Source organism: Clinocottus analis, unplaced genomic scaffold, assembly GCF_023055335.1.
Source record: "Clinocottus analis isolate CAN_PGR_092001 unplaced genomic scaffold, fCliAna1.0.p SCAF_21, whole genome shotgun sequence".
Lineage (NCBI taxonomy): Eukaryota > Metazoa > Chordata > Actinopteri > Perciformes > Cottidae > Clinocottus > Clinocottus analis.
Window position 1 is genome coordinate 11031155 of NW_027175943.1, and position 26643 is coordinate 11057797.

The 26643-nt window shown below is 42.2% G+C and overlaps 1 protein-coding gene across 3 annotated transcripts; it reads left to right on the forward strand.

Moving 5' to 3' along the window:
* The first annotated feature begins 282 nt into the window (after positions 1–282).
* rtn3 (reticulon 3) lies at positions 283–25072 on the forward strand. Of its 3 annotated transcripts, XM_068587919.1 has the most exons (9): positions 283–578; positions 6890–6937; positions 10809–13694; positions 19799–20006; positions 20953–21091; positions 22984–23053; positions 23357–23403; positions 24098–24156; positions 24252–25072. In XM_068587919.1, the coding sequence occupies exons 1-9, from the start codon at positions 488–490 to the stop codon at positions 24298–24300; spliced, it is 3597 nt and encodes a 1198-aa protein (XP_068444020.1). In that variant the 5' UTR covers positions 283–487; the 3' UTR covers positions 24301–25072. The 3 variants fall into 3 exon arrangements, with proteins under 3 accessions (XP_068444020.1, XP_068444021.1, XP_068444022.1); XM_068587920.1 differs by lacking the exon at positions 10809–13694 and having other exon boundaries at positions 303–578; XM_068587921.1 differs by lacking the exons at positions 6890–6937; positions 10809–13694 and having other exon boundaries at positions 304–578.
* Positions 25073–26643: the final 1571 nt, after the last annotated feature.

A 26643-nucleotide genomic window follows, 5' to 3' on the forward strand; every position in this document is an offset into this window, starting at 1 on the left:
ATATTCTTTATGTTGCCTTCACTTGCTGTCGAATATTTGTACATCGCTTATGACAACGAAATACACAACACATACCAACAGTTGAATATTAATGATACGAATGTCCATATATTTCCAAAGGGAACAGAGAAGAGCAGACGAGTCAACAAATGGCAATTGGTGATACGCATGTGTATGTTATTGTATTTGATCCCTGATATAGGTTGTGTTCATTAACGTTGGTCTTGAGATGTCGGAGCCAAGACGGAGGCAGTGAACGTCTCCCAATCCGACATGTTTGGTTTTCCCCTCCTCCACAGCCCGCCTTGTTTCCCTCCATCTCTGCTGATCTGTCAGTGCTCGGACGTTGTGTTAAGGTGCGGATCCGAGTCCCACTCTTGGGGTAAATTTGGGTTAACTCAAACGACAAGGACAGTAAACCGACCATTAAAATAGAGACGCCAGACATTTTATCGCCTGTGTGCAGTTGCTTTGAAACTACAGTAAAATGGATCCAATGACTCAATCCGCCCAGATATCATCGTCGCAGGGGCTTGCCGATGGACAGAATTCTGCTGCTAAAGAATCAAAGCTATCCGGTAAGTAATAGCAGGACGCAAAGTTAGCTATCACTAGTCAAATGTTAATTTTAACCAGTGTTTTCCCATTGATTACTATTATATGTGTTTCGTTTTTAATTGCAGGTATTAGGGATGTCATAGGTTAAAGTTACGTCCATCCGATAAGGCAATAATTTAACTTTGAGTTGTTCTAGAAATGCTTCTCTTGTATTGTGTCTGTTGTCGGCCTATGTGTGGTTGATTAAGCTTGTTTAAGCTATAAATGGAAACACCTGTGGTAGTGAACTTACCCGGATACACTGCTACTAACCATGCCTGTGTGGCTTTGGCCGGCCTCCGGTTACGTGCCATGCCGCTGTCATTTTACGGCCATAATGTATCGCTAAGCGTCATTTTCCCGTTCTAAGCGGGGGCACAGTCGAATGTTACACTCGACGTACACTCGTTGTAGATATATCATGCTTTATATATAATGTGTATTTGGCCAGCCAAGCAACGCAACACAGAATAATGGTTGCACATTACAGCAGCGTCAATTTATCCAAAGGAGACTAATCCATCCACGGGGAGACTGCGTGAGTAGCGGGGCTAATGTTTTTTTGTTTTTGTTTTTCGGGGGCGGGGGTAAAACAAAGAAATGTAAATACTTGCTTATAAGCGCATTTGGTCTGAGCCGAATTTAAACATAAATCATAATGACTTTTAATACTGCCCTGAGTCATGTTGTACGTGGCGCGTATATTTGTTGACAACTAAAATGCACATTATATGACAGTTTTTACAATAAGGTTCGGGGTGACAAAGCGTTATCGCTGCTAAATGTTGCGACGCTCTATACTGCAGATGCATTGTTACTGGGCAACTGCCAGTGAAGGGAGCACCTCTTAAAGGCGCACTGCCCTTTTGTGTGCTGGTCGTGAACAAACATCCAGCAGCCACAGCTTCTCTACCATCAATTCTTTCTGTGAGACACCTGTCACCACCTCCACTTTGAGTCATTTTGAGATTTTCAGGTTTCACAGCCCAGACGAGCCTAATTAAAAACAAAGAGGCCAATTGACAGCTTATTGTGTTTGAGGGAGTGGCAGTCTCTCTCTCTCTCTCTCTCTCTCTCTCTCTCTCTCTCTCTCTCTCTCTCTCTCTCTCTCTCTCTCTCTCTCTCTCTCTCTCTCTCTCTCTCTCTCTGTGTGTGTGGCAGCATTTTAAGCTTTCTGATTTGAACTCCATGGCTCAGTCAGCCACCTCATGTGTGCCATTTGAAAATCCTTCAAAGGCAATGTTCTGTCAATCTAAGGGATCTTAGGCTTGAAGAATTCCAGCAGCATGCAGAGTCATGGGTGTCAACTGGGTGTGGCATGTGGTGCTTCACTGAGTTGAGATCACTAAGGAGAGGAAAGCACAAATTAACTAAAAGTGGAGTGGAAGTGTACAAATTCCCATCAGAAAGCTTTCAGGAGCATTATGTTTATCCTTTGAATCGTGTGATGTATGATTAAGAAACTTCTGACGACGTTGAGCAGATTATAATTAGTGCCACAAAATTAGCAGCCACGAGCAAGTTTGGACATTTCGGCGCTTGATGATATCAGATGCAGGATAGGTTTTTTTGTAGCCCGGAGTTTATTCCCTGAACTTCAATCCCACTGGGTTAAGTTAAGTGGGGCACACAGCTGTAGCATAAACTACACAACGACTAGTTTTTGTCTGCCAATTTCTCAGGTAGACTCCATGAAACATGGCTGTAAAAAACTTAAAATTACCACGGTTGTTGTAGTTTTTAAACATTTATGACAGATGACAGACATTGCCCTCCGCAAATTTGAGTCATTACAGCATTGCTGAGTCACCGCAAAATATGGGCTTTAGGCCCTACTCTGCATCCTTGTCATGTGGAAACAGTGTTTGGAGCGTCCCACTCAAAAATACTTCGGAAGTAACGTTTGTCATATTAGAAATGCATGTATTTTAGTGAGTGGACTCCTTTTCATTTGACATTAGGCAGAAAGGTTTGATAAGATTCACTGTGTTGCTTTGAACTGACACTCAGTATGTATGATGTCATTGCGGTAATGCATCTGTTAAAGCAGTGGTCCATAACCACCGGGCCATGGACTGGTACCGGGCCACACAGAAAGATAAATGAACGGATACATCCGTCTGTCTTTTGACTCATGTCAAGCCGCTTATTTCGGTCATGCGATACGTTACCCCAAAAATGAAGTTCACAAGCATGTAAAAAGAAACGTCTTTGGAGAGCTTCTTTGGAAAGAGGGAAGGCCCAATGAGGAGACGGAAGAAGAGCCTACAACTTCCAAGAAAAAGAAAGCTGCATTTAAAAGACAATATCAGGAGTCCTACTTAGAATACCGGTTTATTGCGACAGGTGATTCTCAGGTGACCGCTCTGCATAATATGACAATAATTCAGCGTAATGGTAAGTTCAATTTTTTTTAATGTACTTTATATTTAATTTTATGCCAGTCGTATAATATTTATCCCCTACACCTTAAAGGCCTGTCCGTAAAAAAGGTTGGGGACCGCTGTGTTAAAGGACGGGAAAAACAGTCAAGTTCCTTATATTTTCAATTAGCATTATTCATTTATAGCCATTTATTTCAGCTGCACAGAGATCCAGGCATTAATTGAAAACAGCCTACTTCCCTGATTTATAGGTGTTTTTTATCACATTTTAGAAAGAAGCTTCCCTGTTTTAGTTAGTTATTAATTAATGCAACACTAACTCCATTAGTGCAACAACAGAAATATGTTTATCATTCTCTAGTTTCACGGTGCTTTAACTTAGCTTTAAAAAAAAAAATCAGAGTTAAGCTACTCATTAAAACTCAACACTTCTTGAACATATGTTTCATTCCAACCTGGCTCTGCTTTTTAATGTGAAATCACTACAGGAAGTGTTGACTTGTAATGATAACTTTATCAAAGATCATCCTTCCTGTCTTGTTAGCTTAAAGTCTTGACACAGTTTGACTAAAGTTAGTAAAGTCAGAAATAGAGAAAAAGAGGACATATCTAAGAAAGGTCACACACAAAGTACGTTTGTTTTGTTCATCTAAAAAATGTCATTTTAGTGTCTGAATGAAACGTATGTGACTGGCAAAATAATTGGTCTGTGATCACTTGTTTTCCCATTGGAGACTCAGGACCTGACGCTGGTCTCCTTAAGCACCACAGGAAACAACTCTGAAGTGTCTGTCTTTTCTTCACCGGCTTAACAAACCAAAAGGTTGAGATAATTGGAAATAATTGGTTAATAAAAATTATTATTTCTCACAAGAGTTTTCAGCAGAATGATGAGTACGGCACGGTTCTGGAAATACTACTACTGAATACTAGTGTCGTGATATATTGCAACATAACTGATATTGAGGTATTCTGTCAACGCTTTTTTTAACATTTGGTCCACATTGCCCAGGCCTGGTACTGCCTAGTATTTTCACTGTAAAGTACACTCGGCTTGTCATCCAGTCGGTGGACGTCACCGCTACCAGATGGCCCGGACCGCCTCTTCAGCTCCTGTCTGAGTTACTCTAGTCACAAAGGAAGTGACACACTTCAAAACAAGGACGTTATTTCTCAAACGAAATTGCATCAGACTTTCAGGAGAAGTTCGCCTCGGAATCGATGTGCATATTTCTGCGTTAGTTGTAACCGCACAATCGGAAACAGTGGAGGTTTTCTTTGTGAAAAGTACACATAATTGTGTCACAGGTTGTTGCAGACGGTTTTATAACTGTAGTTGCTTGTTGAGCTGTCTCTGTGCTCCATAGGAATGTTTTAATATGAGCAGACTAACCTCTCAGTTACTAGAGGCATCAAATCCCAGTTTGATCCATTACCTCTCAGTGAGGAACAGAGGATTCTTCCACCTCCCCCCTCCCTTTACCAGAGCCCTTCTTCCTCCACTCCCTGCTGGAGCGGACCACATCATTGAGGTCACAGAGCCAATCAGATAGCCCTCAGGGGTAGACGGTTGAGGGTAGCGAGAGCAGCCAACATGGCAGTAGACCCACCCTCCACGAGCAGATGAGCATCAGGAGCCGGAGGCCACGGTGGCAAATCTCACTTCACACTGAATATTATTGGCATATTTATTAAAGAAGAACTTTGATTCCATTGTGTCTACCTCTTGTCTTGTATACCGAAATGTTTCTACAACATGACTTAAAGCTGCAACCTTCATTACGTTACAAACGAACACCCTGAATCTGACGGTGGGGTCGATACAGTTCGACATTTTTACTAATTTCTAATCTGCTTTGTCTCATTCAGCACGCATTCTCATGCATTCAGCTTTGTGTTCTCTCTCTTCTACTCTGTTCAAAACGCTATCACATGCATATATTTGTGTGTTGGCCTGCATTTTCCATAATAACATACTTTTGGTGTTTTGTTATTTTTACATGCACGTGCTGATTTGCAAAAAAAAAGTCCTTCATTCTCAAATTCATGCTTTAAATTTCCCTGTGCCGTGTTTTTTGTTGAACTATGATATTTTTGCACATTTTTAATTTTCATGTGAACAGGGACGTAAATTCCTTTTTATTGTTCACATTCAGGTCTCTAGTAGCCTGTATCTTCTCTCAGCCTTCTTAATTTAACATCCACCAACTTGACAAATATGTAACCACAAGTTTTTATTCAGTGCTGGCATTGTCGTTAACAGTGAAGGTGTGGTGTTCTCAGTCGGTAACAGCCAGATGAATCTCAGAGAAGGAATGCTGCACTACAAGGGCACACCAACCCAACATACACAGCGTGTATCTACCATGCCGCCCCTCCCTTTGTAAACCTGAAACTCTCACACATCTGCAGTCCTTACCTATGACTCAAGATATTTCTCTCTTGGCATTCCCAACCAAACGTAAAATGAGGCGTAAGCTCCATAATGACCTCTTCGACCTCAGAACCGGACTAGTCAAGTTCTTCACGGTAAACTGGGAAGACCATTTATTTGTGGAGCTTCGTGGGACATTGTCGTGTTGAAACAGGAAGTGGACAAACACAAATCGTTGATACCAAAAATGGAAGAAAACCGTATAAGTTTGATGCTGTAAGATTTCCCTGAACTAAAGGGCCGAGACCAAACCACGAAAAACAATGTTGTTAGTTAACTGTTGACTTAAGCTGTTAGTGTATTGAAGAATTGTTAAAACATTACAAAAATATATATTTTTAAAACCTGTGCAAAATTTGGAGTAGAGACTTGTCACTAAAATAGGAATAGTTAGTCCACCTTAAAGGTTAGCCCACCTTAGTCGAGCCTGGGCGACCTTTGTTGCTAATGCTAACCCCACCCTTTACTTTAATCATCAGCTGGCAAATAAGATACTTAAACTTAGCTTGAGTCTTAAATCGTTGTGGCATTTATTCACCGACAACTCAGCCGTCCACACACTGCACAGCTACGTTCTCAGTGCTTAACGATACCGGCGACTTCATACTCCGCATCACACACGCCCCTTGTCGCTCGCTCGAACAGGCGATCGCTACCGTTACATTGACCTTGCAGTACTGTGACAAATTATGCCAGGCCGATGCACAGCCGACAACCTCACAGCAAAACTAATTGATGCAGTGGAGACCTACTGGGAAAGTAGATGCATGAGTCCACAAAGATACATGCAAAATCGCGGTTACTAACTCGTCCTGACGGATGAACCGGGGACTCGGCTGCCCGTTCGGCTCATACCCTGCAGCTGGTGATGCAGGATGGATTAACTGGTTTGTGCATTGGTCATCGTTGCAACAGGCAGCTTGTTAGCACTTTAACTGCAGCAAGGCATTCCTCTTGTCAGTTAGAAGTTAACGATTGGTTAACGAGGGTTGCCTATCTGTTAGGAAAACAAGGAAAATGATCATCCCTATTTTGTCTAATTAGTGCCCATAAAATATTGTTGCCTTTTGGTTTCCATCGTAGCAACGTAATCCCTGGGGGAAGTAAGACGAAATGGTCTTTTGGTTGTAGTTAATTTGTGGGAAGCATTTCTGTTAGCGACACTCAAGCAAAGTGAGAAGTGCTTTTGTCTGCTCTTGACTTAAACTGCCGTGGTCTTTCCTGTATAGAAAACATAAGTGCATGTGTTAAAGTTATTGTAGGTTTACTGAAGTAAACAAATGGCATATGAATACGGCTACTCTGTTAGTTTTTGTTCTGGTCTTTATCTGAAGTAGTTTTTTGTATAGCATGTAAGAGTTGTTAAGGCTGGATAAGTTAACTCTTGTTTTATCTTCTTTTGAATGGGTTCAGTGGATAGGACTTATATTCTTCCTCTTCTAGGATGATCATTCTTCTGTCCTTATTTTTTCAGATTCCTTTCTTTCCTCTACGCCTGTATCTCTCATTCAGTCTCCTCAAGGCAAGTGTATGGTTCGATTACGCTGCTCGCCATCTCTCACCCTCTGTTCTGTACTCTCGCCGGCCTGCTGTTGTACCGCTCAACTTCATCCCTCTTTCTAGTGCCCCTCTCCTGCTCGCCAGAGTCCAACCAAAACACAAACCTGCAAAGATACCAGCAACGTGATGAACTCTGGTTCTAACCCCCAGCTCCTTTCCCAGCTTGACCGGTCTTTATCTGCCCATCCTCCTATAAACCTTGTCATGTTATTCCATCTGTTTCCAACCCTCAGTTGCTGCACTGATTGTAATTTAGCCAGGCAGCACAGCTCATGCTGCTCTCAATGACATATGGTATTGGTGATTCTCGTCACCTCCCCCAACCACTGCTGTAACTTGAGATGAACCCTTTCCAGCGCATGCTGTAAATAGCCATCTTGACCTATTGACAGGTTACATTGTTAGTTTATTGTAAGGGCAGCAGGCATAGCTGTAGTCTGAACAGCTGATGCTCATACAGACATTTGTGGTACACTTTGGATCCCGTGCCTCAGTTGTCTTGGTGGCGTTTTAATACAATTAGTATACATCATCAGTAGTCACTAGCACCAATCAAAACAAGTGTCGGTCCGTTCATTGCTACTCGCCTATCTCCTGAGTCTTTACACGCACCAAGAACCACCCCTCTGCAGCTGCTAGCAATTTGATCCAATTCTCTTTTTACCGCCTGATAGCGAGCATTATTTAGGTCAGCAGCACTCACTGTAGGTTCAAGATAATCCCAAGATTGCCACCTTATTTTAAGAAAGCAGAGAAGTTCAAGTTCACATTGAGCGCACAAGAGTAGAAACCTAAAAATGGATCAGGTTGATGTCTCGAGAGGGGCACCAACTTCCTGCTGCCCTAGTATCCAAGCCCAAGCTCTCCTCATATCCAAGCCCAAGCTCCCCTCATTCGCAGTAGCAGCCGGGCCCCAGAGGATGAGTGGCACTGGAGATATCATCCACCCGCCAGTGGTCCGGCCCAGTCATCATCGCCTGTGGCTGCTCACTCGCCCTCCACCCAACTCTGCTTCTGGCTTTGTAGGCTTTGTGCATGTCTCACATCCTCGCTTAGTTAAGCATTAAGCCATAGGTTTTCTTTAATCGGTTTTGCTTCTTTATTTTCCCGATTTAAAAAAAATAATAATAATAATATTTTTTTAATTTTTTTAATACACTTTTGTGCTATGATTCTCATCAGTGTTTGAGGTTTATACTTGTGTGAACATTATACGTAATAAAAGTAGTGATTCAGTGACATAGTTCTTTATAAGGATAGACATAGATTAGGGTAAATGATACCATGAGATACAAAGTACTCCTAGTCACATGTTACCATTACACACTTAAGTCACAGGCTTCCAACCTAGTCACTTGTAAGTGAGGAATGACGGGACCTTGAAGTCTTACGGACTCTTCCGCTTCTTAGCAAGGATATCTGACTTTGCTTATGCATCACTTCAGGTTATCAGTAAATCAATTACTGAGAATACCTTTATTGGTGAACTTTAGTTATTCATCCCACTTTATTTAATTTAAGTGATAAGTTAGCTCCCATACATGATCCCTTATCTCCAGTTACTAAAGACAGCGGATTATATAAATCAGACATGGAAGGTCTCTGAGGCATATTTTGGCAGATGCCACATGAACAGTGGCATATTACAAAACAAAGTTGTTGACGGCTTTATCTGAACCATGGTCATAAATCCACTCATGAATTTTAGTTTATAGTCCCTCTAGAACCAAAAGTAAAATCAGTGGATTTATTCCCAGAGCACGAGCTGTTTGGGAAGTTGTTTATCAGTACAGAGCCAAAAGGACTACAACACTGTTGGCAAGATGGAAAGTCCGTCCATGTGGCCTACTTTGAACAAGGCATTGTATTGTGGGGGCAGGGTAGGTGGCTGTCCAAGACAAAGTGAACCAGTCAGTTGGGCATCAGAGGAAAAGTCTGTCTATGCAGTGACAGGGGAGGGGTAGGGTCATGGGATCATGCTGACAATACAGCAAACATTACAAAATTGAAGTAGGAAAAACATGGACGTTGCAGAAGCTAGACAATATTAGTGGATCTGGATATATATATTTTGAGATTGTGTGCTGGGTAAAAGTTAAACTAGTTGGTCAGGGGTTGGCGGTCAGGTTGAGCTGAGCAGCTGATGTTCATGTCCTAATATAGCTGCCATTTCCCTGCCGTAATGCCTCAACGTTGGGTGACATGGGAGATCATTGGCTCCAAAAGGCATCATGTGATTGTTGGAACAGTTGCTCAGAACATCTTTGGAACTCTGTGGCCTCCAGGATAGCTAGGGGCCACACTGCTTGGGAGGTGGGTCCTGCCACCATGGTGACCATAAACGCCTCCTCAGCTGTGTGGCTGAGGAAATGGTGGTGTTCAAATGACCTGATTAACTGCACTGGGACAGCAGTATTTAACTTTTTTGCATATTTTTCATCCTTTTTGTATCAGAAGGCCATTAACAAATGCTAATTATGTAGCAAGTAACCGACCACAATGAATGAGCACAACTCAGTAACCAGTCTGTAACAAGTTTGACGTAATGCATTGTCGTAGCTCTGTCCTTCCTTTGCCTGATGGACTTTGAATTGCCACATGCACATAGAAATTGGTACAGTCGGAGAGAGAAAAATAAATGTCTGAAAGAATGAATTTGAAAATGAAGACGGTCAAAGTCATCTTAGCCCAAAGCTTTATGCAAAAAGGGGGTACTTTGTTGGAAACCTTTTAGGTTGGTAGCAGAACTCCAGACAAAATGGCCAAAGACCTAAGCAAATATCTTAACACTATCCAAGTGTTTGTTTTGTTTTAGTTGTTTTACCGTAGAATCCAATTGGATATCAAGATTAATTTACTTTTACTCTTTTTGACTCCTACATTTCTGGTATTGTGAGATTCCTGAATATAATATATGCTACAGTTTTTAAAAAAAGAAAAAAGGGGGGTTTAAGTACAGGCAGTTTTTTATCTTTCTGACCTTTGGATTGTTTTTTTGAGATGCCTTTTCTATCTTATCCCTATTTGTTAGTTCAGTTTCGTAATGGTGTTCAAGGTGTCTTAGAAAATGACGATTAGCAGCTCTCATGAAGTAGCTGTCAGTTAAGTGTCAGCAGTTACCACCATTTACGTTTTTTTTGGCATAGTAGGCTTTCTGTAAAATTGATATTGGCTTTTTACACTAACAGGTAGTTTTTCTAGAAAATTGAAAAAATACAATTTTACAAACAACTCAAAAATATGAGGGTAACAGCTCAGATTAAATGGAACTAAGAGACCAGTTGATACTAATTATGTTCAGGTTGTCTTGACTCAACAATCACACTTTATCACCATATTTATTTTAGCTGAGAGCATTTTACAAAAACAAATCTTTTTAATTCTAATAGTGACTGACAAATTGATTAATGGATAAATGTTGTATCCTGTTCACAAACAAGCAATAAGATAAACCCTAACAAAAACAAACTGCTTTAGGCCTGCAACTGTATATACATCTGCTATACTCACCATAGTTGCACGTGGCGGGATCAGTGAGATTTCATTTATTTTGCTGCTTCATCTGATTATTCAGACAATTTAAGTTGCCATACAGAGTGCTGCCTGATAGCAACCTTGTGGAGTATTTAAGAGCAGCATGCAACAGGGGAAGATCCATTATATGAATCTCATACTTTCATGGTGCAATGCATGAACGCTTGGGCTGCAATATTAAGGCCTCGCCGGATAATATTAGAAGTGCATGGGAGTTTAGTATTAGGGTACTACTGTGATTTATATGACCTCCCCTCCTTTTTCCTCTTCGCTGTCGTTCTTCATACATGCTGATGCAGACAAAAGAGTGGTCCTGGGCTCGGGAAAGCCCTGTGAAGGCATTGCGACATCCCTGCGCTTTCCTTCTCAGCCTGGCTCATTCACCCCCGGTAATTACGGAAATGAAGCAGGGACGCCGGATGGACAACCGGATTCGCCGATAAAGACGTCTCCTGTATCGGAGCGAATAAAGGCACTGGAAGCTCTTGCAGCCAAAAAAAAGGAACCTGATTTTAGAAGTGATGGCGGTTTCTCCCACTTCAGAGACCGCCACCATGAAAAATCTCCCGTTGACTCCCCCAAATCTCCCATTGACTCCCCCAAATCTCCCATTGACTCCCCCAAATCTCCCATTGACACCGCCAAATCCTCCATTGACTTCTCCAAATCTCTCAATGACTTCCCCAAATCTCCCATTGACTCTGTCAAATCTCCCATTGACTCTGTCAAATCTCCCATTGACTCTGTCAAATCTCCCATTGACTCTGTCAAATCTCCCATTGACTCTGTCAAATCTCCCATTGACTCTGTCAAATCTCCCATTGACTCCGTCCAATCTCTCACCGATGCCACCAAGTCTCTCACCGATACCCCCAAATTTCTCACCGATGCCCCCAAATTTTCAACTGACACCCCCAAATCTCTCGCTGAGATCCCAAAATCTCCTGAGAAAGTGACACCAACTGTACAAAAAAGAGAAGGTTCAGCTGATCAGGAGTCACCAGAATCCCCCTTTGAAGTACTTGGAGATTTAAGACAAGTGACTGAATTTGAAGAAACCGAAGATTGGATGAAAGCTCATTTACCTCCTGTGCCAGACTTTGATGCTGTAGATTTAATTAAAGGCACCCTGACTTCTGATAATATTGCATCAAAAGAGGAGAAAGGGACTGACATAGTTATTCCTGATGCTCATGCTGCCTTTGCTGGTGTGCCTGCTGCTTTCATGGATTCTCCTGCTGAAGCTCCAAAACTGAAGGATGAGTTAAGTGATGCACAGAAGCAGTCAAGTGTTGAAGAAGAGTCTGAATTTGACCTCAGCTTTTTGCCAACTGCTTACATGTGGGATCAGCAAGAGAAATCGGGGACCCAGGCTACATCAAATCTTGATTCAGTGCTTCCAGCTTCGCCTGCACCTCCTGCAGGCGTTGATTCCCCATCTCCTCCTGTCTGCCCACCAGTTGGTTCGGTCGTTAAACACAATGTTTCAGATGACAAGAAGAACATGTGGACCGGAGATCTGGAGCCTATAGAGCAAAGCGAAGCTGACAGCTCAGGAGAGTCGGACGACACTGTCATTGAAGATGGTGTCACTGTTCCTGCATCTGTTCTTGCATTTTCTGATTCAGCAGTTTCAAATGATCCTATTCCTGCTTCTACAAATCCCAATCTTGCTACTGAGGAAAATGAGCCTCATCCATCAAAGTCTGAGAGGAAGCTAATGCAGGTTCCCACAATAAATGTTATTGAGACAGATGAGCCAAATTACAGTGACGAAGAGATGGAAATAGAGCTTGAGGATTATGAGGCTGTAAAAGAACTTGCTATAGAAGCTCCAAAAACCCCAGAGCCAGATGATGGAAAAAATGAACCACCAAAAACACGCCCCTTAGAAACAGAATTCATGGAAGGCTACTCTCCTCCATCTTCACCTGTGGACTCCGATGCTGAATACTCTCCTAAACACAACATACTCAAATCTCTTCCTGAAACAGTAATTCAGGAAGCTGTATCAAAACCTGAGGCCCAATACAATCAAACCCAATCTGAAAAATCACAGACCACCTCCAGTAAAGTAAAGGATGAACCTTCCACTTTCAAAGTCACAAATGAAGAAGTGGACTTTCCAGACGATGACGAGTGGTCAAATGAAGCACAAGAGATCCTGGTCAAACCTTGCAAGGTGGATGAAAAGAGCAACACGGCTACAGAAGATGCTTACATGGAGACGGCTTCTCGGTCTAACACTAGTTTCATGCAAGATGATATATATGACAGACAATCATTTGATTATGATTATGATGCATCCTGTCCCGTGGATGACATTGATGACAAAGGGTTAAACAATGCTAAGCAGCGGTTTCTTTCTGATCCTTCTGAAATCCTCATTGAACCACTGAATGCACACAGTCAAAATCTGGTTGATCTCACTTCAGGGAATGATGACGAAGCTTTTCCAAAACTAGTTGGTCAGCCATCTCTGGAAGGATATCCCCAAGATCCATATTCTTCTTTCCAAAGTGAGACCCAAAGTGGTATCAATGAGCAAGATTTTATTCAGAAATTGACTACTGAGGTTATTGCAGCTAACATGGGAAATGGCAGCTCCATCCCAGCACAGAAAACAACCCCAAAGATCCAGCAGGATACTAAAGCAGGTCACCATGCACCTGACTCAACAAGCAACAGAGAAAGCATCACCCCATACAGCATAATGTCTGAGCCTACAGATAGCTTTGTGGAGTTCATGCGAGAGTGCCTGAAATCAAGGCACGGTGAAGAACCTGACGACACACACCAAGCTGTCTCTTCCAATAACAAGTTGTGCAAAACCGGTATGGCTCCTTCCCAGTCCACTCCTACCATGGTGATGGATCTTGAACAAGAACGGCTTACTATAAACGCGCTCAAAGAGCTGGGCAGTAGTCAAGAAGAAGAAGAAGAAGAAGAAGAAGAAGAGGTGGATCCTCTCCATTCAAGGGTTCCTGACCAGACCGACGCTAAACCCAGTGCAACATCGACACAGCAGTCCTCTCTTGCCGCAGTGCTTAATCCTTCATGTTCCCAAAGCAACCGTGTGTTTGACAGCACGTATTCCAAAGAGGTAGAAGCCATCGACGAATGGGTGGCTGAAGCCTATCATCTTGCTGAGCATGTCTTGACAGCAATACTAACCCACTTATCAGGTAACACTTCTTTCTTATGGGCAGTAGGCCTGCTGACCTCATGCAGTCCCCTCAATAAGACCTATTTTCTCTTTTGCTCCTTTTTCAGCTTTGTTTTTACATGTTGTATACATGTAAGAACAGGCTTTATGGCAAGTAGAAAAACACCCAGAATAAAAAAGGGCTTCTTTTTGACATCTCCTGGCAATATTTCAAAACAAACTGTGGTTGCTCAGTTTGGGCCAGTGTCAAAAAACTTATGATTCAATGCAAAAGAAGGTATCAAACACGCTTCACTACTAGTTGAATATTATTTATTCCAACACTTTGACATAAAATACAAGTGTGTGTGTGTGTGTGTGTGTGCGCATTAATAACACACACAGAGCGCTAACACTCACGCTAATTTCCTTAAAACATACAGTTAATACAATTTTAACTAACCTTGTGCCTCTTCGAAAGAGTGCTAATACCATTACTGTTTCTAATTTGTATACAAAAAGGACAAACGGCACACTTCCTTTTTTAACTCCGCGAGCCACTTTTAAAAAAAAGCATCTCATCTTAAAACACGTGGGAACAAAAGATGAGAACGTGAGACAAGAACATGCAAAATGATTGTGCTCCCAAGCTAAATCTATTTTTGGGCGCCGATTAGATAAGTTGTATGTCATTCATATCTTTAATCAGCCATTGGCTGAACTGCTTCTTAGACCCGCATCTTTTGGGCCAAAACGATTTGGCCCAGAGGTGCGCGTTCTCGTCAGACAGGCAGAAAAGACACGCAGGAAAAGCAGATATCCTATTTTACAAACGTTAGTGGATATATTCCATATATTAAATAACACAAATCTTGACAATTTGTATGATTTTTAAATTTTTATTATTATTATTATTTTTTGTGGCTCAAAGTGGGGCCAGGCTCCATGGCCCTCTATTGGCCGGACTGCATACACCGGACTACTAAAAAACAACTGTTAAGCATGCTCCATGTTTAATCCACACCACTTAAAGCTAAACGTTGTTAACTGTGTTTAAGAATTCTGATATTTGGTAGATTCAGTCAATCATGAGCCCATCTTACAACCCAATACTGCAAATAATTACATAATGCCATAATGTCCAGGGAAACCGCTTTTGGGTTTACATGCAATGTACAATGGCATTTCAAAGTTATGATGATGGCAACTAGCTAGTTACAGAAAATTCTTTGTCTTGAAAGTCATTGGGCTATTTGACAGTATACTAAAGCTTTAGAGACTGCGGTTGTCACAAAGATTTTAGTATCCGAACCACAGTGTAGTGGGCTATATGCACACCATAGCTGCATATCGTCCAGTGATTCTCACTACATTTGAGCTTTTGACCCTCTCCTGCCCTTTACAGCTCGGCAGTGGTCCATTGACAGACTGGGGCTGGAGGTTTAGATATGGCGCCCAAGTGTTTCCTTGCAAGAACCTTGAAAGTCACTGGGTACAGTCAATCCCCAGTGTCAGGTTTCTGTCTCGATGCAAGTTTCCACAGCCCACTTGGTGAAGACCATGACGAGGCATGGTACAAAATGATACAAAATTACTTTTAAATCTCATTATTTTCTCTCAGGTTTAGGCAAGATGCCGTCTTGGAAAATAGACTTGCTGTCCGGTCTTTCAGCCCTTGTATGTTCAATTTTCCTCTTCATCCATGTCAAGCTGTACTTTTCCCACTGAAAATTGTTTTATATTTGGGAGCTGACATAAACCAACTTGCTTCCAAGCATCACAGCCTACACTGATACTTATTACTCTCTATTAGAATTTGACCATAGCAAGGGCAAAGTACTGGTGGGTATCAGTTTTCAGGAGTTACATTAGCCAGTTCTGCAGTACCCTCCCCTTCTCTGCAAACCCGATCTCCATTCCACACACCCATGCACAGAGGCTGGTATGCAGACAGTAAGCCTGACTCATTCACTGGTACGTCTACATGTGTTGAATATTTTATCCTAAGTTGTCAGTGCTGGTGTTAGAACAACCTGAAAACTAATGGAAAGTGTGCCGAAGAGGCATACAAGTTTAGCTTCATTTTCAAGGATTCAGTCAGGAGTAGGCTGGTTAGTGGTGTAGCCATAAGTCCATGCTGGGTTAGCTTAGCTTCCATCTTGGCTCTTCTTCCTGGGGCCGTCAGCTCCGCTGGCAGTAGTGTTTGGCCCGGCAGGTCTTGCTTGTTCGTCAGCCATGGGCAGTGATCTTCTTTAGGTCCACTGCACTTAATCCACTCCACACGCTTCTTTTTTCCGGTGTTGATGAATGTATTCTGTCATTTGCCATAAGTTCTCCAGTAATAAACGAGAGAGCACTAAATGGCACATAATTGTAACAAATTCTTTGAGCGCTACTCGCTGTAGCATGTACATGCTGTCATGTTCATTGCTCTGTGCTTCAACAAGCTTGTTAGCAGGGTACATAATATAAATGTTTCCTAATTGAGATATTAATGATTTAGTGTTGATGAGGAACTTCAGTTTTTGTGTCGTGTTCTGTAGAGGAGCCTGTGTTGTTGAATCCTCCCCCTCCAGCCATGAGCTTGAGCTATTTTAGTGCTCCTCTGCAGTGCTGCTCCATAACTCTGGTTATTAGGCGGTGTGAGTTTTTTTTCAGTTGGTGTGCCTGTTCTCATGTGGGATATGCTAGAAAATTTCTCCATTGCCTTTCAAGTTTTTGGTCCCAATTCTATCCCAGCCATCTGTCAGTGAAATCCACAGTGTTGGCAAACATGATCCTCTAAATTTCTCTTTGTGGGCTAGTTCTAATACCAGACTTGTCAGGCTGTAAAAGATTAGTTCCAATCCAACATTCCTTTGGTGCTAAGATTTGTGTTTATCCTCTGTGTGGAGATTTGTAAAATGGAGAAAAGGTACATGTCAATACTTGACTCAAACTGAACCTGTATCAGTTTTTGGTATTTGACTCTCCACTAAGCTATCTGACATGGACCTGTAATTTGTTCAGACCATCTTGTTTTAGTTTGAATGAATAACTTCAGTCAGGATATGTATTGGGGTCACATCAAAAGTAGAGCAAGGCTTGAACAGGCGTAATGGGTTGTTACTTAAAATAATTTTATTGCCATTTATTGGAACAGTAATTAAATACACTTCTGATAATATATCATGACTACCCGTCACTATTTTGGTTTTCCACCCTAATAACTTTGCTGTGCCCTGTACACTACCTGCCCAACACCGAACAGCTGTTACCGCTGATCAGGTTCTCGTGGACATGAAACGTCCTCGAGTTCCACGGTTAGCTGTCAGCATTGTTGCGGTCGTTGGACCTCTTCGCACTGTTATAACCCGTCTCTTGGGGTTTTGGGCCAATCACACATTCCATTTAAGAACGTTTGTGATGATGTTGGTTGTGGGCAAAACCTTACAGATATTATTTTTTGTCCCTCAATCTCGACACAGAATGATTGATTTCAGGTATCGTTTGACTGGAACGGTTTTGATTACTACTTGGTACCGGGTCATTTCGGTCAATACATTTTTAAAGACCAGAGGTAAAAGAGTGAGTTGTTAGGCCCTGTTTTCATCATCTTTATTTCACTGGACAGTAACTGACAGAATGTGGTCAATATGATAAAGGATTGTCTGCTGTAAGACCACTACCAATTCCGAAGAACATCTGTCCAGAATGTCCTCTGATCGGATAAGGCATGATTATGTACAATATTATTGTGGCAGTTGTCTGTTTTCTAATCCGGCCACTTTGAGAAAAAATAGCAGATGGCTTGGACTCTGATGGCGTGCCTATGGATTTATTCACCACATCAGTAGTGACAACAATCCCCTGCTCCCACATAGTTTAACATTTGTATTTACATTGTGTATGGCTTGAAATCATAAAGGAGACCTAAAACATCTGAAACTCTACTAAAGCAGAACATATGATGTTGTGTAGGGTGTGTGTGTATGTCTGTCTTTAAGAGCAGCACAGTGAAAGCAGGCCACTGCGCCTCAGCAGCCACAAAGACCTCAGCAGATTAGAGTCAGGGCAAGAGACGCAGCGAGAGAGAGATAATGAACAAGGGAGAGTCCCCCACAGGCTGCCGAAATCATTCAAATAATAGTACACGGTTCTTGTCTTTTTTTTATTAAATAAAATGTTCATACTGTTTTCATTGAGGGACTTAAAAAAATCAATACAAACATTTTTATCGACAGAATGTAGTGAAAGATGTAGGCACATTGAAGGTAGCAAGCTAACATTAGCTTAATAACATGTTTCTCGCTGCCTCCCTTTTGGTGCTGGCAGCGCACACAAACACCCCTGCAGTGCAGTGAGGAAACACCCCCCCCCCTCCCCCCCTTATTGTTGCTGTCAGATGAAACATTACATCTCCAGGAAAGTAAACTTTGTTTCCATCATTCAAGTGTAAGGTTTTCATACCTGTTTTGATGAGGATTTTATGAATCCACATGTCCACGAATGTTTCCACCAGTAGAAATTATGTTGTTTACTGGAGTTATGAAGTTTTCGTGCAGTCTCATTGTAGTCTCCACTGATGGAACGAGGAACAATAGAGCTCTTTCTGTTTCAGTGTGAGCCCCACAGCCGGGCTGCTGCTTTTCTCTCACATTCTTTCACACAGGTTCAGTTCTTGGCATGCTGAGCTTATTTTGTAAAGGAGTCAGTCGAGCCATGTGGTGTTTAAGATAATGCAGAAAAATATGCCTTGGAGACATTTTCATACAGCATGAGTTCAACATCTATCCACGTACTAAAATTGACTAATTTGAGAGTTATGGTGGTCCATCCAATAGTCTCGCCAGAGTTTGGAAGATATAAATGTTTTTTTTCTCTTTTCAGCCACATATTTAGCATTTATAGTGTTTTCAAAACGTTGAACAATTTTAGAAGGATGTCTGAGTCAGATAATTGCCCATATTATCAATAATAATTGAGCGTTTGGTTTCTGGCCATACATAGTAAATAATAGCTGGCTCTGTCACCAACTAGGCATTGAGCTCACAGTTTATTGTGGACAAATATTTGTTTCATCGACTCTGCAAACCGTGTCTCTCTTGTAGAGCGGTTATAAGTCATGATAACTTTCCATTTTTTTCCGGCTCTCTGTTCCATCAAAGGTCAGCTCTATTAACACTGCACTTGGTCAGCAGCAGACATTTGCATACATCTGAGTGTGTGTCTGAGCTCTATATACAGAGTTTAACGGTTTCTAGCTTGTTTGGACTGTTTTATTGGACTGCATTGTTGCAGGTGTTTTCTAATGTTCTGTTCAGACACATTTACATACTGTGTATATACATTTGAGTCCACATTGAGCTGGTGAGGGCTCTCTGGGCAACGTATCAGCTTTAAGCACCCTCAATCAACAAGTCTTTTGGAAAAAATCTATTACATTTCTGACTGTAATTGGCATCATTGTCCTTTTTGAGAGAGTGTGTGCGCGTGCGCGCGAGTCCCACATAACGTGTGTTCCCATTAAACCAGCTGGAGCACTGAAGCCTGAACCATCCCCGAGGCCTCGGCTCACATGCTTTCTCCCCCACTTACAAAAGGCTTTTTTAAATGCAGCCGTTTCCCCACGCAGAGGGAAGGCGTGGCAGTCTGAGAGCGCCGGCCCATTGCAGCATTACATAACCGCCTTGTATAAAGGCCATCCCTTCTGCATGCGCGACTCCTCGCAGGACATGCATAAAAACATGGAGCAGGCGTCCACAGCAATGTGGTGTACTCCGTTGTTCTCTGCTGCAGGTGCATGAAGAAGATTTATATTTGCATATTCATATTTTATTGGGCGCTTTTCTCCAGGCTCGGTGGACCACGAGGACAATACCAATATTTCCAATAAAAGCAACCAGTTTAATAATTTGTACTGCCTCAAAACCTCACTGAGTTGATAGGGCCCAGCTTTTATTTTTGAATCTTTTTTATCTAGAAAGCTGCCTCAAACAATTTAGATTTTATCCTGAAAATTCAGTATCCCAAAAAAAAAATTTGAAAAAATAATAGGTCATTACAGGTTATTTTTCCAGACAAGCCATTATGTTTTATATGCTACTTCATTTTGTTATAATATCAGTCTAACACCCCCCACTCCCTATATCTTCCTCTCTGCAGTTAAGGATCTGATCCACTGGCGGGACCCCAAGAAGTCGGGCCTGGTGTTCGGGGTGTCCATGCTGCTGCTGCTGTCGCTGGCAGCCTTCAGCTTCATCAGCGTGGCCTCCTACCTCCTGCTGGCTCTGCTCTGTGTCACCATCACCTTCCGCATCTACAAGTCAGTCGTCCAGGCAGTGCAGAAGTCCAGCGATGGACACCCCTTCAAGTAAGGCCATGTCCTGTAGAACCTCAATGCTGCTTTACTTTACTTTGTCTTTCTTGTTGAGTATTTCCTGAGTATTAAATACAGTTTTTAGTTTGATGCTCAAATTGGCAAAGTTTTGAGTGTTAACAGTATCAACAGCGGATCAATACAAGAGCAGATCTAAAAACTAGGAGGCCTTTTAATAGCTTTTAATATTTATTTATTAAAAGCTATTCTTATAACGTATTCTGAAGACGCGTTCTAAACACACTGGTATGTCGAGCCATTGGTCTTGATCGACAACCCTCCAAAACTTTGGCTCCATCCACACAATTACCTTTTTGTCCATCCCCCTCCTCAAAGTTGCAAACTGAGTTCAGAAGTCCGCTCTGTAGGGCTGATAACGCCGCTGGCCATGCCGCTCGCTAATCACTCCAATAACAGCTGCTTCTGCCGCGTGTCGGCAGTAGTAGAATACAACTGCACAACTGCTGCCAGTTGGACAAGAAGATCAGCAACGTCTGTCATCTGTCATTCATGTTGAAACAAATCATTGGTAAACCTGGCTCTTTTTGAGTCATGTGATCGAGGCGTGACCAATCAAGGAAGGACAGGTCGTGACTGCGAAGACCCAATCAAGTAGCGAACGCAATGGTTTCCAAGTATATGCATTGGGTCTGTCCACACTAGGAGGTGACCCCGGAGTTTTCAAACTGACCCGGATTTGGGAGCGTTTCTAAACTCTAGTGTGGACGCTCGGTGTAAGCGTAGCAAAAGATGTGCATTTCAAAGTGGAAATGTGCGCTGTTCTCTTTTAACCTGCAAAGAACAAACAAAAGCCTCTAGTTTGTTTCCTCATTAAAGCTGCTCACCAGAGGCGAGTTCTGTCTGTTTTCTTGCAGCACTCTGGGCCGCACACTTAGCCTCATTTTGTGCTCACCTCCCCCTCCTCCTTCCCTCTCTGCAGAACTCTGATAGATAAGGATGTCAGCATCCCCCCAGAGACTTTCCGCAAGCACGTGGACTCCAGTCTGACCCACATCAACCGAGCCCTGAAGCAGATGAGCCGCCTCTTCCTGGTCGAGGACCTTGTGGACTCCCTGAAGGTGAGCAGCTGCGACCTTCAGTCACTGCCCACTGTCATTCTGAGTTCTGCTCATTTAATCTGCTTCTAATGGGAACCTTTACCCACTGTGTTTCACGAAGATCCCTCTCTGGTAACCATAGTTACTCCTCTCCCGGGGGAAATCAGTCTAATTATAGTCCTCATCTTATCCATACCGTTAAAATAATCCCCAGTAGTTATGATGTATTGGTGGATGAGAGTTGTTTGGACGTTATACCTCCAAATAGGTTTAAAGAATCAAAACTAAAGACATAAATAATCAAATTCAATTGTGGACCTCAAAGAGTTATTTAATGAAATGAAGACGGTGCAGAAGTCCAGCGATGGACAAAAAGGACAATATTAAATTGAATATGAAGTATTAAGATGCATAACATTGAAATACCCAAGTTAAGTCCTGCAAAATTGTGCTTCAGTTTAGAATTGAAGTAAATGTACTTGGTTATAAAACATGGACAAGAAATGATGAAACGAGGTAATGGAGAAATACAAATCAGAACAGAGAGAGTGACGTGAATCTATTCACTGCTGGCATAGAAAGGTAAATTTCTCTTGTTAATATAAACATGAAAGAATATCAGTCTTGGTTTACTTCACCGGCCTTCTAAATGACTCCGCTGTGGCCTTTTATAATGACTTATATCCAAAGATCCCAGTTTCTAATGTAGGTGGACATAAAAAAAAGTCAAAGCCTGTCCGGCACACCCTCACAGGTGTTTGGGCTCATTCTGAAAGATTCAAACTGCTCAGGGTGATGATCGCAAAGCTCTGCAGGCTATCGCCAAACTATGTACCAACAAAAAAGGTAAACATATTAGTCGTCCCTTCCTGAAAGGTGCAACAAAACTAACAGGAGAAACAGGGAGCTGATAGTCCAGCTCAGTGGGTCCACACCCTTCAGGCTGCCGGAATCACACGTACGGTGGATCGTCGGCTGATTGACAGCTGCCTTTGTTTCACTTCTATAAACTCTTAGTCTTGTTTTATAACCTGTTCAACCATTTATCAATCCTGTGTCCCAGGACTAAACTGCACACCATCCATTCCTGTTGATCTCTATCAGCCAAGCAGCAATAGTACAGAGTCCACATATATACTTAGGGAGTCCTGAGAAGTTCTGCCCACTGGGCCGAGCTCCCTAAAGAATTACACGCTGAGTCGTTTTCTTAGCTTTTTCAATAATAGAGGAATAAACAAGTCTGTTGCATGACATAATTATACAAACGCACGTTAACTAGCTGTCACAAAATTACAGTTTTCAGTTTGAATTGACGTCCTTGGCTCAGTGAGTATGCTTTGTGCTACTGTGTTAGCCTTTGGGCTAAAGTTACTGTGTTAGCCTTAGTGCTAACATTACTGTGTTAGCCTTGGTGCTAACGTTTCTGTCTTAGCCTTGGTGCTAATGTTCACAGTTCACGGTTCTTCTAGTGCTGGGAGAGTACTTCCTCTGAAAACGGAGTAAAAACATTACTCATAATGGTGTTCTAAAAACTTTGAACGTTTCTAGTTCTTGCGCCATGAACAATATAAATAGGGGCTCTTAAAAATATGAAAAAGTTCCTCAGGTTTAAAAAAGCCTCCTGTGAACGCTCCACCCCCTTCCTTTTTGGGATGAGCTTTTCATTTTGAAACGTACGCAGGAAGTACCTAATGTTAAATAAAGTACAAGTAAATAAAAATACTTGATGAATAACTAGGGAGTGGTGAGCACGTCATGACTTTGCTGATACTGGACATATAGAATATGCTAAATTTACCATAAAAGCAGTTACAGTTCAATGGATTCATTGTTTTTCTGATGAAGACACTCTGGAGTGGCGCATGCTGTTCTAGAATGCTTCTCTCTAACTTACTCTTCTGTTCACTCCTCAGCTGGCTGTGGTCATGTGGCTGTTCACCTACGTAGGAGCCGTCTTCAATGGAATCACCATTCTCATCCTGGGTAAGCGCTGAGGGAACCAAAACCCTCTGAAACCTCTTTCACATTCATCATGTGGTCCATGTAAGAAAGGTGGCCTTAGTGTCTGTATTGGTTTTTAATGCTGTAATGCTGTAATGCTGAAAAGTTTATTTGGTGTCACTGTGAGAAAACTAAGAATATAATAATGTTCAATCCAACTCCAAAATAAAATCTAAAAAACGTGTAATCTGAATTAACCAATTATACAAATGAAGAAATATGTAAATGCAGAAACAAATGTACAAATAAGACCTGACATTTTCTCTCTCTTTGTGTGTTCTCCAGCTAACATCCTCCTCTTCGCCGTGCCTCCCGTCTACGAGAAGAACAAGGTGAGAGAGCAGCCTCTGTCCCCATGAACATATCAGATGACATGCGCTGTTCGCGAACATTCCCGTCAGCAGTGAGCTAACTGGATGACTCCACTCGCCAGACACTGAAGGCTTGTTGCTGCCCATCTGCTGAGAATGTGAAGTCATTCCTCTGTCGGCTCAAATAAGGGGGCCGGCGGCGGCGCGTCCATGCACATCATGCCAAATGGAAACGTTGTGTTTTTGGAGAATATAATCAGTCTCTTGCTCTTGTGTTTTCTGATGGAACTGTTTAGATGGTCTGAGTCCATCACACCGTCTGTCCAGAGGGTTTAGTGGTTCAGAGGGTTCAGAGTGTGGTCCGATTGAAACAACATATTCATACGACGTTTCATTTGATCCAGTGTTTCCATCTTTTAGCCTCTGTTGGGAATTCTTTCAGTCATCACCCAGAGCTCATGGCCACAGCTCTGCTCTCTCTGGACCATTCGAAATGTCCACGTTACTGCTGACACGCACATCTATGATCTGCCAGAAAGTCTTCACTTTTCTTCCAATGAAAACCAATTAGAAATGTTATGCCACTGGTTTCCCTTCTTCGTTGTGGAAAGGCTCATAGTCGGAGCCCGTTAGGTTTCACTAGCTGGCAAACATTTCCAAAAAAAATCTTGCTTAAATAAGTTGAGACACTGATTCTGACCTTCTCTCTCATCAGACCCAGATTGATCAGTACATCGATGTGATACGCACTCAAGTCAACACCACAATGGCCAAGTAAGTGAATCAAGTGATCGAAAGGAGTGTGTTCTGGGCGTAGCCTTTATCAACCCATACAGCTTTTTCACACCAGTTTTGTCTTTCTCTTACAGGTTGCAAGAGAAACTTCCCGGAGCTGTGAAGCGCAGCAAAACTGAATGATCAACCCCCAATTAGGAGCCTCCATGTCATCATCATCCTCCTCTCCATCACCATCTTAGAGCCCCTGACCTTCTCCTACTTCCTCCAGACAACCCCCTGCCCCAGTCTAACTCCCCCCCACCCCCTAGTCATCAACCATCACCACCCTACTACACTGAACTTTGCTAGGTAGAAAATCTCTTGAGCTACTCGATATTCAATGTAAAACTACTGCGCAGCTTAACGTGCAAGCATTAAAAAGAACTGTGCCTGTGCAGACGGAAGCGTGTTGCTAGCGAGGAAGTGATGTAGCGCCGCAGCGGACCCCGACTTGTCTGTAGGCGCACCGCAGGGGGACGGAGGCAGGGTCGAGTGAACTAGACTGAATCTATGACCTGGTTTCATTGCGTAGAGCGAGCAGGAGTGGATGATGGCTATCAACTTCACAAAAACAAGCAAATGTCTGTACTTAAAACCATGCATTTCCCTGAAGGTAAACAGATCATTTAAGATGGTAAAGAAAACAAAAGCATAAAAAAAGAAGAAAAAAAGCGCATTAAAACAAATGTATTGGGTGTAATTGTGGCTAGTCTTATCCTGCTCTCTTGCTCTACAGCTGTTAATACGAGTTATTTTCTAGAGGCTGCTAACTGGTTTGCTGTTACTGATCGGCCTGTTAGTGAGTTCGCCTCTATTAACCTCACAGCTACTTCTGTATGTTTCTGCAATGCACTGAACTTTTTTTTTTTTTCAAACCCACGAGCAGGTTGAAATAAAAGCGTTGGAACACTGAGCCAGCTGTGATAATTTGGTCTAGTTCACCCTCTTGATCAGATGCATTTTTGAACAGTTCTCTTTATGTAAATATCCACCTGAAGACAACTACAGGCTCTTTCTTTCTCTTCTTTACGGAACAGGTTAGCCTCGCTTTTTATATCAAAGGAAAAGTTCCCTCACAGCAGCACTCCTTTTGTCGCACCTGTTGAAGCTACAGTGTCGAGGTCTCACACTCACTTGTACATTTTTATTATTCTCACTGCTTATTACTATTATTGATATAAATTATAGGATCGCTGCTTTGACTCCCTAGTAGCTTGACGACGGCATTGTAAAAGTTCTGTTAAGTGTCATTGAGCTTTGTTTTAAACTGGAGGCATTTCAGAGGCCTCTTAAATTATTTCCTGATTGTTCGATAAGTTAAGAGATTCTCTTTGATGTCTCATCACACCCTGAAATCTCAAAGCGATTCCCAGCTCACTATTGGTACGTTAGAAAGTCTACTGGTGAGCGGTTTTGAGTTTCAAAGTTGTGGAGTATAGAAGGTGCCCGCAGAATAAATGTGGACGTTTATCGCGATTCATTAAAAAGTCCTCTTTCTAGCGTTCTCCGGAGCTTTGAAGAAAAGAGAATAATATTAATGAAAATAAAGTTTAAATGTGTTTTTTCCTTTTTTTGAATTGTTGGGTGAAAAACAAACTTTTGCTCCGAATTTAAGAATAATCAATTGGACGGAATTAAATTTAAAAAAAAAAAGAAAAATGTATGTTTTTGTAGTTGCGTTTTAAATGTTTCAATTAATTCATGTTTTAAATTTTTTATTCAAAGTAACTATTCTTTTGTCACTTTTTAGACTCCATACAACCCTCAGCAGTGACGTGAAAGGGAGTCAAACACCGTTAGACAGTGTAGCCGGCAGAGGAACGTTTGTCTCCTTTTCTTTCACCTCCATGACGCGCACGTCCTGGTGTGAGCTGGAAACCGACTCCCGCCCTTTATATAGGCTGTATCATACCCTTCACTCTGAAGACTTTTGTTCAATATTATTACTTGTGACTGTTTCAATGGTGTTTTTGAACTGGGTAAACCATGGTCATATGTTAACCACTGCTCCGTCAACATTGTTTTCAGGGATGAATATGGAGGAGAAAGTGAGTGTTCATGTTGTTGTCCAGTTCGCTGCACCCAAAATGAAGTTTGCATGGAGTCCCTTAATACTGAATAGCCAACAGCCTCTAAATGCAGTAACTACCCACTACTACTACTATTACTACTACTACTACTACTACTGTACTGGATGTTTTCTCTAGAACGTTCCCCCCATGCATGCCCTCAGCTGTGTGGTCGCCTCGTTTGGTCTCGGTTGACCCCTCTAGCGTAGCACTCTTTGGCGCTAAAGCCCAAACATGCAGCGTTTCTATTGTAGATGCTAGCCGGTAGCTGTCGGCTCGCCTGAGGTAGAGGAAGCAGGCTTCAGGTGTGAGGAAGGGAGGAAAGATGGGGGGGTCATTGCTAATGCTTTTCTGCATCCTGTTTATTTAAATGTGGAGAGGTTGCATATTGTAGCTTTGAGTTTGTCATCAAAAA

Coding starts and splice junctions, on each gene's coding strand:
- rtn3 (XM_068587919.1), top strand. CDS start 488: ATGGATCCAATGACTCAATCCGCCCAGATATCATCGTCGCAGGGGCTT. Junction 6,938..10,808: donor TCTCATTCAGTCTCCTCAAG/GCAAGTGTATGG, acceptor ATGCTGATGCAG/ACAAAAGAGTGGTCCTGGGC. Junction 24,157..24,251: donor GTCAACACCACAATGGCCAA/GTAAGTGAATCA, acceptor TTTCTCTTACAG/GTTGCAAGAGAAACTTCCCG.